The sequence below is a fragment of the Taudactylus pleione genome, unplaced genomic scaffold (genome assembly GCF_031769625.1).
Source record: "Taudactylus pleione unplaced genomic scaffold, aTauple2 ptg000820l, whole genome shotgun sequence".
In the NCBI taxonomy this organism is placed as follows: Eukaryota; Metazoa; Chordata; class Amphibia; order Anura; family Myobatrachidae; genus Taudactylus; species Taudactylus pleione.
Window position 1 is genome coordinate 2,574,038 of NW_028285222.1, and position 19,639 is coordinate 2,593,676.

The window sequence follows — 19,639 nt, forward strand, 5'->3', positions numbered from 1 at the left end:
ACACAGATATACATACATTGTAGCACTTCATATACAGATTCAGAGACTCAGGTGCACACAGATATACATACATTGTAGCACTTCATATACAGACTCAGAGCCTCAGTCACACACAGATATACATACATTGTAGCACTTCTTATACAGATTCAGAGCGATATACATACATTGTAGCACTTCATATACAGATTCAGAGCCTCAGTCACACACAGATATACATACATTGTAGCACTTCATATACAGATTCAGAGACTCAGTCACACACAGATATACATACATTGTAGCACTTCATATACAGATTCAGAGACTCAGTCACACACAGATATACATACATTGTAGCACTTCATATACAGATTCAGAGACTCAGTCACACACAGATATACATACATTGTAGCACTTCATATACAGATTCAGAGACTCCGTCACACACAGATATACATACATTGTAGCACTTCATATACACATTCAGAGTCTCAGTCACACACAGATATACATACATTGTAGCACTTCTTATACAGATTCAGAGCGATATACATACATTGTAGCACTTCATATACAGATTCAGAGCCTCAGTCACACACAGATATACATACATTGTAGCACTTCATATACAGATTCAGAGACTCAGTCACACACAGATATACATACATTGTAGCACTTCATATACAGATTCAGAGACTCAGTCACACACAGATATACATACATTGTAGCACTTCATATACAGATTCAGAGACTCAGTCACACACAGATATACATACATTGTAGCACTTCATATACAGATTCAGAGACTCCGTCACACACAGATATACATACATTGTAGCACTTCATATACACATTCAGAGTCTCAGTCACACACAGATATACATACATTGTAGCACTTCATATACAGATTCAGAGACTCAGTCACACACAGATATACATACATTGTAGCACTTCATATACAGATTCAGAGCGATATACATACATTGTAGCACTTCATATACAGATTCAGAGCCTCAGTCACACACAGATATACATACATTGTAGCACTTCATATACACATTCAGAGCCTCAGTCACACACAGATATACATACATTGTAGCACTTCATATACAGATTCAGAGCCTCAGTCACACACAGATATACATATATTGTAGCACTTCATATACAGATTCAGAGCGATATACATACATTGTAGCACTTCATATACAGATTCAGAGCCTCAGTCACACACAGATATACATATATTGTAGCACTTCATATACAGATTCAGAGCCTCAGTCACACACAGATATACATACATTGTAGCACTTCATATACAGATTCAGAGTCTCAGTCACACACAGATATACATACATTGTAGCACTTCATATACAGATTCAGAGACTCAGTCACACACAGATATACATACATTGTAGCACTTCATATACAGATTCAGAGACTCAGTCACACACAGATATACATACATTGTAGCACTTCATATACAGATTCAGAGACTCAGGTGCACACAGATATACATACATTGTAGCACTTCATATACAGACTCAGAGCCTCAGTCACACACAGATATACATACATTGTAGCACTTCATATACAGATTCAGAGCGATATACATACATTGTAGCACTTCATATACAGATTCAGAGCCTCAGTCACACACAGATATACATACATTGTAGCACTTCATATACAGATTCAGAGCCTCAGTCACACACAGACATACATACATTGTGGCACTTCATATACAGATTCAGAGCCTCAGTCACACACAGATATACATACATTGTAGCACTTCATATACAGATTCAGAGCCTCAGTCACACACAGATATACATACATTGTAGCACTTCATATACACATTCAGAGCCTCAGTCACACACAGATATACATACATTGTAGCACTTCTTATACAGATTCAGAGCCTCAGTCACACAGATATACATACATTGTAGCACTTCATATACACATTCAGAGCCTCGGTCACACACAGATATACATACATTGTAGCACTTCATATACAGATTCAGAGCCTCAGTCACACACAGATATACATACATTGTAGCACTTCATATACAGATTCAGAGCCTCGGTCACACACAGATATACATACATTGTAGCACTTCATATACAGATTCAGAGCGATATACATACATTGTAGCACTTCATATACAGATTCAGAGCCTCAGTCACACACAGATATACATACATTGTAGCACTTTATATATAGATTCAGAGCCTCGGTCACACACAGATATACATACATTGTAGCACTTCATATACAGATTCAGAGCCTCAGTCACACACAGATATACATACATTGTAGCACTTCATATACAGATTCAGGGCCTCGGTCACACACAGATATACATACATTGTAGCACTTCATATACAGATTCAGAGCCTCAGTCACACACAGATATACATACATTGTTGTACTTCATATACAGATTCAGAGCCTCGGTCACACACAGATATACATACATTGTAGCACTTCATATACAGATTCAGAGACTCAAATCCTATTAGAGGCGAAACGTTTTAGCCGATTTGGACTTTTCGCCTGTTTTCAAAATTTCACCACATTCAATTACCAGAGTTTTCGACTAAGCAGAAAATAAACAGGCGTAAAGATTTCTCTATGTATAGGCAGGCGAATTGGAAGCGCTAAATCTCTATATTGGGTTGCAAATGTGGGGATTTGGTCCAGAACCCTTTGGTCACCCTCCCCCAATGACTAATCAGTCATGAAATGAAAAATGAAAAAAAAAACTTTTTTAGAAGACCCCAAAAATGATGTAATTTTTGGGGTGAAAATGTGTAAAAAGTGGGGGCCTGGTACTTTGGAGGGCTATATGGATGGGACAGGTGTTTTTGGGATTGCACGAGGCTGTAGCAGGTAACATCGCAGAGCAGGATCTTAGTGAGAGGTAGCCACGGATGAGAGCCGCGACTATAGTGTGACCAAGTATATAGGGGACAACTACCATCCCGATCTTAAAACAGCCAGGAGCTATAGGAGTTGAACTGGAGAGGCAGCCCCAGGTGAGAGCCGTGAGGACAGCATGACCTAGCGTGTAGGTAACAACTAACCATCCCGATCTTATAACAGTCGGGAGCTATAGGCGTTGAGCCGGGTAGGACACTCTGTAACAACACGCTAAAGATTCCTGATGTCTCTGCATACATCTTTGGGTCCCTACAGGTCCGGTAAGCTCTACCCACATATCTGATTACCTCTTTATGTGACCTAGTTTTTTTTTGTTTGGATTTTTAGAAGAATTAGTTTTAATAAAGACCATTATTTTTTTTACTACGTATAAAAGTCTATACTTTTAAGTTTTAGACTGTTATTTGGATGGACTGAGATATAAAGTTGCTTTCTACTTCAGGGTCCATAGGGTATCCACAGGATACCTTGGGGGGTATAGGTGTGACGTCAGTCGCAGGGCACCAAAGAGTTAAGCTTTCAGCCTCCCAGAATGCACTAGGTCCCCCTCCTATACCCCGCCCCCGGGCCAAGGCACCTCAGTTTAGTTTGGTGCCCGGCCGGAGTCGGGTGCACCTGTTGGAGTGGGGGCTAGAAGAGCCCCTGAAGCTTTTTCTTCATGCAGCTGTGGCTGCACATCTGGATGAACAGCATGGACAGTCAGTCCTGACGTCCATGCTGTCTTCCCTACACCCCGCCGGTACCAGAACGCCGGTACTGATCCGGGGATGCTGGTGGGCGTCTGGGGTCACAGCTAGCGGTGACCCCAGATGCTCCGGACCATGGCCGGATTCAAGGGGGACAGAGGTAAGCAGCGGGGTCCCGCGGTGGGTCCCCGCTGATCACATGGTCCTAAGTCCCCAGGCAGGGGGCTCCCTGGGGACTGGCTGCAGCGTGGAGCCAGGCGACCAACCTGCGCTTCCACTACCCCCTGGGACAGCGGACCACAGCAGAGCGGTAGCGCTGCGGCGTCCCAGGGGTTAAATGCATGCCAGGGGAGCGCGCCTTCCCTGTCTCACAGCCGGCGCCTCCCCCGCTGCACACAGCCCTCTCTGCACTGTGCTGACTGGTCCTGTGTCAGCGCTCCTCCCCCAGGCCAGCTTCTCTCTGCTCCTCGGCGGCCATCTTCTCTGCAACGCATGGTGAACGCTGCTGGAAGTCTGGAAGGAAGCATCGTGGTCTGGGTCCCCCCGCATACCTCTCCTCCGCTGTGGCTCAGGTCTGTGTATGCAGCGCTGTGTCCTACCAGGCCCTGTGTCTGTGTAGTTGAGTGATCAGCGCTGTTAGTGCAGGAATTGTTATTTCTCTGCATTGTATGTGACTGTGCTAGCGCTGCCTGTAACTTTTCTTCTCTAAACTGTCAGCTTTATTACTGTCCCTGTTCTTTCTGCTAAAGCCCTTGCGGTGCGGTGCTGCAGGGTGGTCTCTCGCCTATTTAATACTTAATTGGTGAGAGAGGTCACATACGTGGTGCCATAATGTCTGAAAGTGATTTTCCCCTCCGGCTACAGTGTACCACGTGCAAAGTACCGTTAGCGGAGGGGGAGGGTAGCGCGGAGGGCCTTTGCCGGCAGTGTTTGTCCATGGCGCGGCCTATTACGGTTACAGCACCGGTACAGGAGCCGCCCTGGGCTTGTTTCGCTCAGGCGTTAACAGCTTTAGTGGGCCAGTTAGCTCCGCAGCCCGCGTTTACTCCGATGGGTTTGTCCCAGCAGTCTGTGGTGTCGTCACCCATGCAGGGGTTCCCACGACAATTGGTGGTACCCCACAGTCTCCCTATTTCCCCGCTCCCGGGTTCTCAGGAGCCAGCGTGGGTTAACTCCCTGACGAGTTCTGTACAGCACTTGTCGGATGTGTTGCAAGGGGAGTCTGTGATGCGGCCTCATAAAAGGCCGGTGGCGTCTCTGTCCGCTCCTTATGAGGATGACGAAGGGACGTCTGATGATGGGGAGATTCTGGATCCTTACGATCAGGAACCTTTCCATACTAAGGACGCTGATGCTAAGTCCAAAGTATATATTCCTGGACTTATTCGGGCGGTCCGCACAGCCTTGGTGATTGAGGACGAAGTTCCCCCAGCGGCTAAATCTAAGTATGCCTTTTTCAAAAATGTGAAGGGCGATGCCACAGTCTTTCCTCTTTCGGGTCAGTTGGTGGACCATTTAGAGGAGGCGTGGAAACAACCTGGCAAAAGATACCAGCCGCAGAGACGCCTGGCGGTGGCTTATCCGTTCGCGGATAATTATTTTGCTAAGTGTGAATCCCCTCCACAGGTGGATTCTCACGTGACCCGTCTTGTCCGTAGTGCCACATTGCCGATGCCATCCATGTCCTCCCTTAAGGATGCTACGGACCGCAAGGTAGAAATCTGCCTGAAGTCCGCTTATTCCCTTGCAGGGGGGGCAGCACGGCCGGCTATGGCCATTTGCTGGGTTGCCAGAGCGATGGAGCGCTGGGCGGATTCATTAGAGGCTTCTTTTGAATCCGACTGTCCGGCCGAACAGGCGGAGTTGATTGGCAATCTCCGTGATTCGGCCACCTACATCAACGAGGCGGCTCTAGACATTAGTACTCTGGTGTCTAGAATTTCTTCAGCAGCGGTAGCTGCTCGTCGCACCTTGTGGCTGCGATCCTGGAAGGCGGACGCAGATCCAAGAAAGGTCTGGAAGCGTTGCCGTTTACCGGAGAAGTTCTCTTCGGTCCGGATCTGGATAAGATTGTGGCCACGCTGGCGGCAGCCAAATCTGCTTGTCTCCCGTCGGCCGCTGCTCCTTCTGGTTCTGGACCATCGTCCTTTCGGTCATCTAGGGCCCAGGGCAGGCCCAAACCACAGTCGTTTCCTCGACAGGCTGGCCCTAAGAAATCGGTCAAGCCCCGGAAACAGGCATGGACTACCAGACGTCCGGCCCCCAAGCCAGATGACAAGCCTGCGGCCTGACGGTCCGGGTCTCCCCTTGGGGGATCCCAGGGTGGGAGGCCGCCTGCTGCAGTTCTCCCGGTGTTGGTCGTTCACTACGACAGACACTTGGGTTCTGGAGGTGGTCTCTCACGGGTACGCCCTCTCCTTCCGGCACAGACCCCCGGCTCGATTCTTCACCACGGGTCTACCATCAGACCGGAACAAGGCTACGGAGCTGCGGAAGGTATTGCACACTATGCTCCAGGCTGGAGTTATAGTGCCTGTTCCATTCTCCCAGAGGGGCCAGGGTTTCTATTCAAATCTATTTTTGGTACAGAAACCCAATGGGTCATATCGTCCGATTCTCAACCTCAAAGCACTCAACAAGTCTTTGCGGGTCCCGAAGTTTCGGATGGAGACCCTACGGTCCATCATTCTGGCACTGGAACCTGGGGACTACATGGTGTCATTGGACATACAGGACGCTATGGCGGTCATGGCGGCTTCTCTGCGGCTGCAAGGAGTCCGCATGTTGCCGTACTTGGACGACCTGTTATTGGTGGCAGGATCTCCAGAGCTCCTGTTACACCACTTGGACCTGACCATTGCACTGCTGCAACGGCACGGCTGGCTAATCAACTGGCAGAAGTCCACTCTAATCCCGTCTCGGAGGATTCTGCATCTTGGAGCCTTATTGGACTCGGGACAGCAAAGGATCTTCGTGACGGAGGACAAGATCTCTGCTTTACAGTCAAGGGTGCGCAGTTGTCTGCACAGCCGCCGGGTGTCCTTACACTCGGCGATGAGGTTACTGGGCTCCATGGTGTCGGTGTTCGACATGGTGGAATACGCCCAGTTTCACTCCAGACCTCTGCAGCACCTGATCCTGTCCAAGTGGAACGGGCTGCCTCAGTCTCTGAAGTTCCAGACGATTGTGCTCACCCCGGAGGTTCGCCTGTCCCTTGCGTGGTGGTTAAAGACGACCCACCTCAACAAGGGACGTCCGTTCTGGGTTCCAAATTGGGTCCTGTTGACAACGGACGCCAGTCTTCGGGGCTGGGGAGCAGTTTCGGGTCCACACTTGTTCCAGGGCAGGTGGACACCGACAGAAGCGGAGCTTCCAATAAATATCTTGGAACTCCGTGCGGTCTTCAATGCTCTCCTGCAGGCACAGCGGTTTCTCCAGGGTCACCCGGTGCAGGTCCAGTCGGACAATGCTACCACCGTGGCCTACATAAACAGGCAAGGAGGAACTCGCAGTCGGGCGGCTCTCGTAGAGGTCTCTCGGATCCTGGTTTGGGCGGAGCGCAATCTTCCGGCCATATCAGCGGTCTTCATCCCGGGAGTGCTAAATTGGGAGGCGGACTTTCTAAGTCGCCAGGACGTTCATCCAGGGGAATGGTCCCTGCACCCGGACGTTTTTCAACTACTGGTGGACAGGTGGGGTCTTCCAGAAATCGACCTCATGGCGTCCCGGCACAACAACAAGTTGCCGGTGTACGGGTCTCGCACAAGAGACGAAGGGGCGTCTCTGGTGGATGCTCTGTCCGTCCGGTGGACGTTCAGGTTCGCATACCTGTTCCCTCCGGTCTCCCTTCTTCCACGGGTAATCCGGAAATTCAAACAGGAAGGAGGGACGCTCCTGTTGATAGCTCCCGCGTGGCCCAGACGGCACTGGTTCTCAGACCTTCAGGGTCTGTCCGTGGACAGTCCTCTGCGGTTGCCGCTACGACCGGACCTTCTGTCTCAGGGTCCTTGTCTTCACCCGGACCTGACTCGGCTGTCTTTGGCGGCGTGGCTGTTGAGACGGCCATGCTGAGGTCCTGGGGGTTTTCCAGCTCTGTGGTGCGTACCATGTTACGAGCTCGGAAACCGTCTTCCGCGAGGATATACCATCGCGTGTGGCATACGTTCTTCCAGTGGTGTCGACCGAGAGGTTATGCACCGCGGGAGTTTCGTCTGTCTCGGATTCTCGCCTTCCTGCAAGCGGGACTAGATCATGGGCTTCGCCTTGCTTCTTTGAAGGTACAGGTTTCGGCCCTATCTGTCTGGTTTCACCGTAGGATTGCTACAATCCCGGATGTGCGCACCTTTATGCAAGGTGTTCTCCGTATTCAGCCGCCCTTTGTTCCACCTGTGGCGCCTTGGGATTTGGCTGTGGTCCTGAGGGCTCTCCAAGGACCGCCGTTTGAACCACTGGGCTCAGTGGATATTAAATGGCTAACAGCTAAGACTGTTTTCCTTCTGGCCGTTGCTTCAGCCAGACGTGTTTCTGAGTTAGGGGCTCTGTCTTGTAGACCCCCTTTCTTGGTTTTTCATGGGAACAGGGCAGTGCTCCGCACTCGGCCCGAGTTTCTTCCCAAAGTTGTTTCCCAGTTTCATGTTAACGAGGAAATAGTTGTTCCGGCCTTTAACTCACCGGGTCTTTCCGTGGGTGAGGCCTCTTTGGATGTTGTGCGGGCCTTAAGGACTTATGTTGACCGCACTTCTTTGTTTAGGAAGTCGGACGCTTTGTTGTCCTCTATGGCTTCTGTAAAAAGGGTTGGCCTGCTTCAAAGCAAACTTTGGCAGCCTGGATCCGTATGGCTATTTCTGAAGCTTATCTTCATGAAGGCCTACCGGTCCCTCCTTCTCTGAAGGCTCATTCCACTAGGTCTGTGGGTCCTTCGTGGGCAGCTCGACGTGGTGCCTCGGCAGTTCAGATCTGCAAGGCTGCTACGTGGTCTTCTGTCCATACCTTCGTGAGGTATTACAGGTTTGACACCTTCGCCTCTCAGGATGCTTCCTTCGGGCGGCGGATTCTCCTTTCTGCACAGGAGCGTCCCCACCCTTAAAGGATACTGCTTTGGGACATCCCCAAGGTATCCTGTGGATACCCTATGGACCCTGAAGTAGAAAATATGAGATATGGTAAGAACTTACCCTTGTTATCTCTATTTCTACGAAGTCCATAGGGTTCCACAGGACTCCCGCCCTGTCGCACCTGTGCTGCAGATGGGCTTTGCTCTGGTCACCGGTTTTCCGTCTCCCTCTGGTGAGAATGTGATTCTTGTATGTGTCCAGATCTTTGTTCTCTCTCTTCCTTCTCCTCCTCCGGCCTATGGCTTGGTAACTAACTGAGGTGCCTTGGCCCGGGGGCGGGGTATAGGAGGGGGACCTAGTGCATCCTGGGAGGCTGAAAGCTTAACTCTTTGGTGCCCTGCGACTGACGTCACACCTATACCCCCCAAGGTATCCTGTGGAACCCTATGGACTTCGTAGAAATAGAGATAACAAGGGTAAGTTCTTACCATATCTCATATTTTCTTTGGGAGAAATTGTCCTGTTGGAGAATGACATTTTTTCTAAAAGGGGCTAGATATATGTATTGGTCATTTGAATCTACATTTTTATTAATATATCATTGCAAGAATACAATGTGGTGAAAAGTGAGAAATTATTCGGGAATCGGACATTTAAAGTTCAGCGCTGCTGAACTGACGCACTGAGATTTTTTAGCAATGTATGTAAACCATGTTCTTATCCTGCATTATATTGAATTGCAAGTCACTAGCTTCTTGTTCACTTATTTGTTTATGTACTTGGTAAGGCGCTGCGGAACACTTGTGGCGCCATGTAAGTAAATGATAATAATTCTACAGCAGGAGAGATCCATGTTCTTACATAACATGGTTCTAGAACGGGAGAGAGCATTGCCCTGTCATGTTACGCTGTGATATACCTGGAGAACATATGTTCTTTATAAGGTTGTTCTACAGCTGTCAAAATCTGTGTCCTATATTGAAAATCTATGGGCCTGATTCTGACCCGCTCGCGAGCGCTGAGCGCTCGCAAGCGGGTTCGATGGTGCATGCGCGAGACCCGAATAGCAACGGCCAAGCCGTCATTAAGGGTCTCGCACCAAAGGGGGCGTGCTGTCGATGGTGATTGACAGCACGCCCCCTTTGGTGGGCGTGCCGGGGGCGTGGCTGCCCAGACGGAGGCGTTCCCATGGGAACGCCTACCGTCTGGGTCCGGCCCCACTGACATCACTAGTGATGGCAGTGGGAGTGCTTTTGGCTCTGATAGAGCCAAAAGTACTCCTGGGCTTGCGGCAGCGAGACCCTACCGCAGGGTCTCGTCGCAAGCCCGATGGTCTTGACCATCGCGACCATCATTTTGGCCGCTCGCTATAGCTGTGGGTGGTCACCCACAGCTATACGAGTGGCCAGGAGGCCGCTCCATAAGTGAGCAGGGACGGCCCTGATTCAGAGCGAGCGCTTTGTCAGAGCATCCAGCTCTGAATCAGGGCCTATATTCTATAATGTAATGTAGTTTTAGAGGTGATGAAATATGTGTTTTTTTATTTTGTTCTGGAGGTAATGGTAATCCAGAACTGTAGAATTGGATGTCCTTTTATAATATTGTGCTAGAGGTGTTGAGATTGCGGTCATTCTATTAATGTTATTCCAAAGCTGGATCAATGTCCTAACATAATGTTCTTCTAGAATGGGAGAACTCTTTATCCTTCTTTATCCTTCTATAATAGTTTTCTAGAGCTGGAGAAATCAGGTTGTATTCATAATGTTATTCTAGAGATGGAAAACTCTGAGTACTTCAGTGTTATCCTAGAGGTGGTGAGATTGGGGTCATCGTGGATAATTTTAATTGTTTTGTATTTTGCTCTTCTAAAGGTCCATGAACCTCCCTGTCTTTGTGGGGGATCTGAAACTTGTCATCAATGACCCGTCCCGACTGCCCCTTTTCGATGCCATTCGCCCCCTCATACCTCTAAAACATCAGGTGGAATATGATCAGCTGACCCCAAAACGTTCAAGGTAATGTTTACCTGGGAATGTTGAATGTGCGAGGGGTTTGGTTTACAAGTGCATTGTGGGTGATTACCTATGTTTGAAGTGTGTGTGTGTGGGGGGAGGGGGATATAATACTTTGTCCCTCACCTTCTGGCAGGAATAATACTGTATCAGCACCTGAGAGAAGTCGGTAACTTATTTTTTATACCATGACCTGTTACGTACTGTATGTACTCAGGAAGATTCCTGAGAGGAACGGCCTCGAAAAAGCAGCCAGGCGAAACGCGCGTCAGCGTTTCTATTTGTTATTCTGCTGAATATACTTTATTGTTATTTGGATGGCTTGATATATAATAACAAATTATGGCACTTATTGTGGCACTATAAGGGAGTAAGGTCATAGCTCCGATAATAACGCCGTCATTTATATTCCTATGGAGACGGTGCTTTTCTGATGTTATAATACACGGAGCGTATGAGCCTTTAACCCATAGGAAGCATTGTCTAACTGCTAAAATTGCTATAACCATATATAAAGAAATATGTGTCCACTGTTGAAGTGAAACTGATATAAAGCTATCCAGCTCAGAAATTGTTACTGAATACAAAGCAAAGATACATAATATATTATTAATGTAGCAAATTCTTAGACTGTGAAGTATGCTTTATACAAACAGTACAGGCCATAGCATTGTGAGAAATCATCTACAACATTATTAGACTGCAGCACGGCAGAGATACTATATGTTATGAGTATTAATTTTCAGACTGCTATTCATGATTTGACATATTATGATCTCTGCTATATTACAGCAATTACTGCAAAATAGCTGATAATACTGGAGTAGTATTGAATTTATGGCATTAAATAAAGATCAATGAACTCACATGAACTAACGATGCTGTGAGGCCAAATAATAATTTATTTAATTAATTACAAGCCATCCAGAAGAGAAATATATATTTATCAGCAGTTACAAAAATATGTTTTAAACACATTCATTTATTCTTTTGCACACCATCTATACTATCAACTATATTTTGAAATATTTCGCCTTATTGGTGACCCTATATGGTATCAATTTTAATAGTAATCAAATAAAGATTAAATATTTTAACAGTACTATGAAATGTTCTCTGTGAACTAAATGCATGTGCACCGGACAGAGGCCCTCATTCAGAGCCGCACGTTAACAACAGTACGCTCGTTGCGTTCCGATGTTGACTAACCGCGCATGCGTCGGTGTTACACTGCGCATGTGCGTACGGCAGATTGCATGCTTTTTTTCTCTCGTTCCTAAAATAGCGTACAGGAAGTGACATGTCAAATGTGATTGACAGAACAGGGCATTTTTGGGTGTTGACGGGGGTGGAGATGAAAAAACGCAGGCGTGGCGAGGCGTTTTTGGGGCGTACATACATTAGCAGATGCGAACGTCAAATGTGTTCGGACCGTCTCATACGTCACTGAAACATCCGCTTTCCCGTCAAAATGCTCGCACAGCTTAGGGTCAGGATTACTCGACCACATTGGCGATGGCCTTCTCCTCCGTCCCGGGACTCCACGATGGTGCTGCGATTAATCGCGGCTGGTCAGTAAAGTAATTAGTGTTGGATTGAAATCCGGCTTGGTATGTGTTTGGAAAGCAGTTTATTGGGATAGCACAAAAGCGTACGCAGGTGGAAATCAGAGCTGCTAATGTCATGATTACACAATCAATTAGCGTACATTTTTGGGGTTTTATTTTGGCCACAATTTGTTGGTTATGGCCTATTGTAACAATAATGTCATCATCTTTTAATTAGCTCCCCTTTTTTTTGGTTTACTGTGGAATTTGCATCGCTATGTGATTTTTGAAACGTTCCTTAAAGAGGCCTTTTTTTGGTTTTAAGAGGGTCAGTTTTTGCCTTTAGGGCCAGGATTAAATGTAACCCATTTGTACAATAATGTCACAATACAATCTCATTTTTTTGTTTTTAATTTATTGTTTAAACACAAACAAATTGGCCTAATATTTTGTTGCCTTTTTTTGTGGCAAAGATATTTGTTCAAAAAAAAAAAAATCCATAACTGCTAACATAAGCGTAAATACAAAATTTAAAAACATTTCACAAGAAAGGAGAGGGAAGTTTTGACCAGAAAGGAATATGAGCCAAGCACAGAAGGAGTGTGGGAAAAGTCGCCATTGCTGTCACCGTTTTCTCGCCCGTTTGGCTGGGTGAGGGTGGGCGCCAGACCGGGTCCGGGATGCCATCGGGCTGGCCTGTCCAGAGGCAGATGTTGTGGCCTCTGGACTAGGCACAGGGCTAGGCACATTTGGAGGATTGGCTGATGTTGTGCCAGAGGTGGAGGATCCGGATGTTCCGGCAGGAAGGGAGGTCGGCTCCACCATGTGCTGGCGAACGAGCTGCTCCAGGGCATCGGCGATGCGGATGTTGGCCCTGGTATTTTCCGCCAGGGCCTGAGCAATGGTCACGTTGGCCGCAGCATTTTGCTCCAGGGCCTCAGCCACCCGTATCAGACTGGCGTCCATCCTCTGCAGAATCTCCGTATGGCAATCCGATTTAAAATTGAGTTCTGTGAGGAGGCCCACTGCCTGCGAGGGGGCACGCCCTGGACTGGCTTCTGCAGGGTCCTCAGCCGGATGTACTGGTTCCTCCCCTGCAGAGCCAGCCAAAATTCTGCGGCCAAGGCTCCCCTCTGGAGCAGACTCATCCGCCTCTGTCTCTGTTAGGAAATTTGCGAAAAGACTCACATTAGAATCTACATATTGGCACAATAGCATTTCAGAGTTGGTGACATCACAAGACTTACCTTGGCCAACATGAGGAGCCGCAAAGTCTGGCATGTCCGTATCCATGTTGGACACGCCAAACACCTCCACAGCCTGCACACACCCCTGTGCCATCTCTTCTAAGTCTGTCAACTCCAATGACACAGGGGTGGGACCCCCACCTGTCCCCCTTGCATGCCTAGCCCTGTCGGCAAGTTTTTGTTTGAGACGATATTTGAAGTCTGCCCATCTGTGGAATGAAATTGGAACCATTATCCTTTTTTTTACAATGGGGTTTGTTTATAGGATGGGAAAGTGTTTACTTACCGCCGTTTGACATCCCGGGCTAGACGGACATAATCACCCACCCTATTGACAGCAACGGCGACCTCCTCCCACATTCTCCACTTCTGGCTTTGGCTCATATTCCTGGCTGCCTGGGGCAGGATGTCAACGCACTTCTGGATCAAAACCTCCATCTCCTTGCTTGTGAAATGTGGCTGCCTTTTTTTTTTGGCAGCTTTGGCGGGTTGACTGGGGCCAGCAGTCTCTTCCATGTCATCCTCCTCACCTATTTGGGTAAATATGCAGATTTAGCCACTTCTCAACTTGCACAATATTATGTTTTAAAATAATCATGGAGACAAAATGCATGAAGGCCTTACCGCCGGATTTTTGGCCATTGTTTCCCTGGTTTGAAGCCATGTTTCTGCTTCCAGAATGAAATCAACCAGAAATTCAATGTGATTTCGTGACGTATTTATACATGCGTCCTTTGTTTGCGGCCGCATCATTGATTGTGCGTCCCTATGATTCATCCTTAATTTGTGCGGGAAAATAAACACTATTTATGGCTTGGTGTGTGTGGAGTCGAGGTGGGGTTGTTGGATTGTTGGCGGTTAAGTTGTTTGGATTTGGTTGTTTGCGGTTGGTGGATTTGGCAGAGTTGGTTTTTTGTTTGTTTTTGCTACAGTTCTTTTGTTTTTCCGTTCGCATTTTTTTCCTTTTTTCCACATCCTTTCCTGATTTGGTAAGTTTTGTGCAGTCAAATTTGTGGCCAATTGGTGTCTTCTTCTGTTTGTTGGTTAGTTAATTTTTTTAACACTAATTTCATCTTTTTTAGTTTGTTTTGGCTTTCGGACCCAAAGACCTTTTTTTGGGAAATCTTATATATTCGAGTTGGGTAAGTCCATTTTTTGTCTTGCATTTGCGAACTAATTACCGCATTTTTGACTGTTGGTGTAGTGACTTGCATTTGCGAATTAATTACCGCATTTTTGACTGTTGGTGTAGTGACATGCATTTGCCAATTAATTACCGCATTTTTGACTGTTGGTGTAGTGACTTGCATTTGCGAATTAATTACCGCATTTTTGACTGTTGGTGTAGTGACATGCATTTGCGAATTAATTACCGCATTTTTGACTGTTGGTGTAGTGACTTGCATTTGCGAATTAATTACCGCATTTTTGACTGTTGGTGTAGTGACATGCATTTGCGAATTAATTACCGCATTTTTGACTGTTGGTGTAGTGACTTGCATTTGCGAACTAATTAACGCATTTTTGGCGGCTTATTCATCATGTAAACCAGTTTTGCTTTTCCCTTTTCCATTTTTGGGGTCCATTTGAACCCTATTTGACGTACGGTGTGCAATGTCGTTTTCATCGATGGCCAAATGTGTGTTTCGGCTATTTTCTGTGTTGGCTTGCAACAATTTGAAAAAAAAAAATCACCCTCTAAATTTTTGAAGTCTCATTTTTGGCTTTTTTACAGTTTATACGTATCATGACAATACCCCGGCATGTAAGCAGCTATGGATGGTATCAGAAAGCTAAGTTGTTTTTTCTTACTTTTGGGGTGGCTCAAAAGCCTTACATTGTAAACTTTGAATTTCAGGTAGATCTGGGGCGAATTGTTCTGGCCCTGCTCCCGGAAGACGACCAACCTCAAACTCGTCCCAGGCGTAGGCATCGTAGGCATGCAAGGCCCCAGATATTTCGAACACGTGTCACCCTTTTTGGAATGCCCGATGATGAGGTTTTAAGACGCTACCGTCTACCTCCCAAAATCATCATAGACACTCTCTCATTAATAGAAAGTGATCTTGAGCGGCAAATTGACAGTCCAACAGCAATACCACCACTGACGCAATTTATGGCGGTGTTACATTTCTGTGCCTCAGGATCGTTTCAAACAACGGTGGGAATAGTGGCGGGCATCTCCCAATCCTTCTTTTCCAGGATCCTGAGGGCAGTGATGGAGGCACTTTTCAAGCACCTCCATCATTTTATTAAAATGCCTTTGGATATGGGTGCCCTTAGTGTGGCCAAGGCCAATTTTTACCAAATAGCTGGCTTCCCACACATCATAGGGGTTGTGGATGGTACTCACATACCACTTCAGCCTCCAGCACGGCTGGAGGCAATATTTAGAAACAGGAAACACTATCACTCCCTGAATGTAATGGTGGTATGTGATGCCTCCCTCCAGATCCTGTCCCTGAATGCTAAATTACCCGGAAGTGCTCATGACTCCTTCGTCATCCGGCAATCAGGGATATGGCAGAAATTAACCAACCTACAAGCTGGTGATGCGTGGCTTCTGGGTAAGTGGAGACCTTTAGTACATAACAATGTTAAGCTTGATACACAGTGTTCCTGATGTGGTCTATTTTTGTTCACAGGAGACAGTGGATACCCTTGCATGTCCTGGCTGCTCACTCCTTATTTGGCTCCCACACCAGGGCCACAAAGTGCGTATAATTCCGCACTTACAGCCACCAGGCAAGTGGTGGAGCGCTGTATCGGCCTTTTAAAAGGCCGATTCAGATGCCTCCACCGCTCTGGTGGCGAACTCATGTATGTGCCGGATATGGTGTCTAAAATTGTGGTCCTGTGTGGGATATTTCACAACATTGCCATAAGGAGTGGTGTCCCAATGCAGCCAGAGGATGCCTTACCTGAGGATGGCCCCCCCGAGGTTGGTCGAAGGTCAGTATGTGGGGGGGCCATACGCGATGATGTTCTGGCCAGATTTTTTAGGTAAGTTTGAACAAAACTCCAGTGTTTATACTTAATGTGTTTGTGTTTGTTTGCAAACATCTAATTTATTTTTATTTTTCTCACCATCTTCTGTTTGTTCACATAATCTTTGGCACTCCAACGCTCACTACTTCCTGCTACCCTTACCAAACCTGGATCTGGTCCTTTTGGGCATATATTCTGGAACCCATATCGCAACGCCATGTTTGTGGAATCATGTTGGCATGGTCCTTCGTCAACCAGTTCTTGATTTTGTGTTTTTATTTAATTATTTCTTGGTATGTGTTGTATTTGAATTTATCACTGTGTTTTTTTTTTTGGGAGTGACCACTTTGTTTTCTCTGTTATGTTGTGAATAAATGTTTGGAGAGTGAAATGGTCTTCCTTTTTTGGGACGTTAACAGCAAGTGTAACCAGGTTAACACAAGTTACATTTGACTAAGGGGTAAACCAGTACTGACGCCAGTTGAGCTAAACTGAAATATGTTTTCAGCTTCCCAATCCACACCAAAAGGAAGCCTGGCCCAACCTTGGGATTTGTAAGATTGGCCTAAGCAGCTTGCGCACCAAGTAGGAACCTGGAAAATGTAGAAATATGTAATTGACACTACACCCAAAAAGGGAAATGACATTGTTACTGTTATGTGTTTCTTGTGTCTGTTTGACATACAAAGACAAAACACAATCTAACTTTTAAAAAAGGGAAATCCTTGCAGGAACAGTCTACTTATGTCATGCTAAACTATCTTGGTTTGGGTTTTTAAAAATGAGCCACAACGTATATTTGTCTTAATAAATTTAATTGGAAAATATAACAAAAATAAAAAAACTACTGCCGAAGGAGGCCAGACAGCCGGTCGAGGGCCACCAGAATGCCGATGACATGTTGGCGCATCTGCCCCACAACATCCGCCACCTCTTGCCGACGCCTCTGTTCCTCTGTGGGTGAGAAAAGTGTGTGGGTTAATACAACAATAGGGAATCCACATAAAAAAAAAAAAACACAACCAAAACACTCCTAAAACCAAAACAAAAATAAAAAGGGTGGGCTGGCAAAAATACAAGGCCTAGGTACAAATTCCCACAGGTGTGATATGTGTATGTTGAAATCACCAGGAAGAGGTAAAGGCAAACTGCAAAATCACCAAAAGTCAAGCCACAAAAACACGAAGAAAGGCACGACACATGATTACATACAAACAGTTTGTGCATTAAAAAAAGAAAAAAAAAAAACATACCGGGAGACAAAACGGGAGCTCCGGAAATGCCTCCATGATCCTCCTCGGAGGATCCGTCATTACCCAAAGAATGGGGCGGAGTTATGATGGACTCCGGGGAGGGGGTAATTGGAAGAGGGGTGGGTGGAGGAGAGGGGGAAGTGGGACGGAGGGGAAGGAGGCCCGACATTTCCGGGAGAGGGTCTGGGAAGGATGGGGAGGAGTGGGGAATAGGGGAAAGATTTGGGGTGGAGTGTTGGCTGGGGGTTGGGGATAGTGGCCGGGAACGCCGTCTGGACGGACGGCGACGGCGGAGTCTTGGCTGTCCCCCTAAAATATGTCAAAGAAATTGCGTTTAGTTTATGGACAAATCCGGGCAACCAAACTAAAAAAAAAAAAAAAAACAAATAGCAGTAGAATTAATAAATCAGAAATAGAGGGGAAACATGCACACGCAGATATGAGTACAAATAATAAATAGAACAGACAGGAAAACATGCACACGCAGATATGAGTACAAATAATAAATAGAACAGACAGGAAAACATGCACACGCAGATATGAGTACAAATAATAAATAGAACAGACAGGAAAACATGCACACGCAGATATGAGTACAAATAATAAATAGAACAGACAGGAAAACATGCACACGCAGATATGAGTACAAATAATAAATAGAACAGACAGGAAAACATGCACACGCAGTTTGCCCCACAAACACAAACATTAAAACCACAATACATAACACTTACTTGCCAGGATCTGCATGCGAAAGCATGCCAGCAAGCGGGGCGTTCGCCGTTGCAGGTCGGACCACCTGCGCTCCAGCTGCCCGATGTTGCGGCGTGAGCCGAAGGACCGCAGGCGGGACCGTGCCTCCGCATACGCGGAGCGCTTCTGCCGGTTGGTCATGGGTTGAGGCTGGCTGGTGATCCGGCGATCCATGACCTCCGTAAGCACCAGCAGCTCGCGCCTGGTGAATGCGGAGGCTCTCATGATGGCAATGGTGTTTTTCTTAAAAATCATTTTTGATAAAGTGTGTAAAAATTTTCTGATTGGCTAATGTATTTTGGAAATTAACAGGAGCAATTTTATTGGTTAGTGTATGAGTCATGTGTTCGACAGGGCCATAAATCTCTGGAGAGTTATGATAGGCTTGATGCAGTGACATGCGTAAGCAAATTTAAATAAAGAAATGAACCCAGGGAAATATGCGGGGATCCACAGCAATAGTACAATTGTTTAATTGTGGTTCACATGTTTTTTGAACAATAAAAGCGAATGTTTCATCCGTACGTATTCTGCGGGTAAACACAAACACGGACAAGAGTAAAGTTTCTTGCATTGTGTTGAAAAAAACAAACAATTAAGCTAATTGATACATTGATTGGCATGATACGATTGATGGAGGTAGGCAGAATAAAGGAGCAGGTAATCGACATCTGACAAGGCCACTTCCTGTTTATACTTGTGCGTGCGTTCCCTTCAAGCCATTTCGGGGATGTACGCTCGCTATTTCGTACGCTCGTTAGTTAGAGGAGGGGTCGTCTGAGTTTTGGGAGGAATTTTAGATGCGAACGAAAATACGAGCGAGCCATTGAATTTAAATATTTTTGTACGTACGCCTAACGTACGTGCGCCCGCTTGCGAGTGGGTCTGAATGAGGGCCAGAATACTCTATCTTTTCTTTTGGTTTGTTTGGTGATTGTATATTCTAGAGTATACGGTAGCACCTCAGTGATGTAATTTTGTGCTACTTTTTCCTTATTATCACCAACTGAGTTAGTGTTTCACATATATATAAATAAGAGCTTATACTAAATAACAATATATATGAACAACTAGTGCGGGATCACATTAAATTCTCATTATGGGCTCGATTCAGACCTGCTCGCAAGATGCGTTTGCTCGTATAGTGTTCACTCTAGCTCTGGTGGCAGGCAG

General features: G+C 46.4%; 1 protein-coding gene across 1 annotated transcript in view; it reads left to right on the plus strand.

Annotated features, from left to right (window-relative positions):
- Nucleotides 1-19,639, plus strand: part of USH1C (USH1 protein network component harmonin) — a 126,302-nt gene that overhangs the window by 29,897 nt on the left and 76,766 nt on the right. The window contains exon 3 of the mRNA XM_088458270.1: nucleotides 10,538-10,681. Coding sequence (XP_088314396.1) covers nucleotides 10,538-10,681 — 144 coding nt within the window. The remainder of the gene's footprint in view (nucleotides 1-10,537; nucleotides 10,682-19,639) is intronic.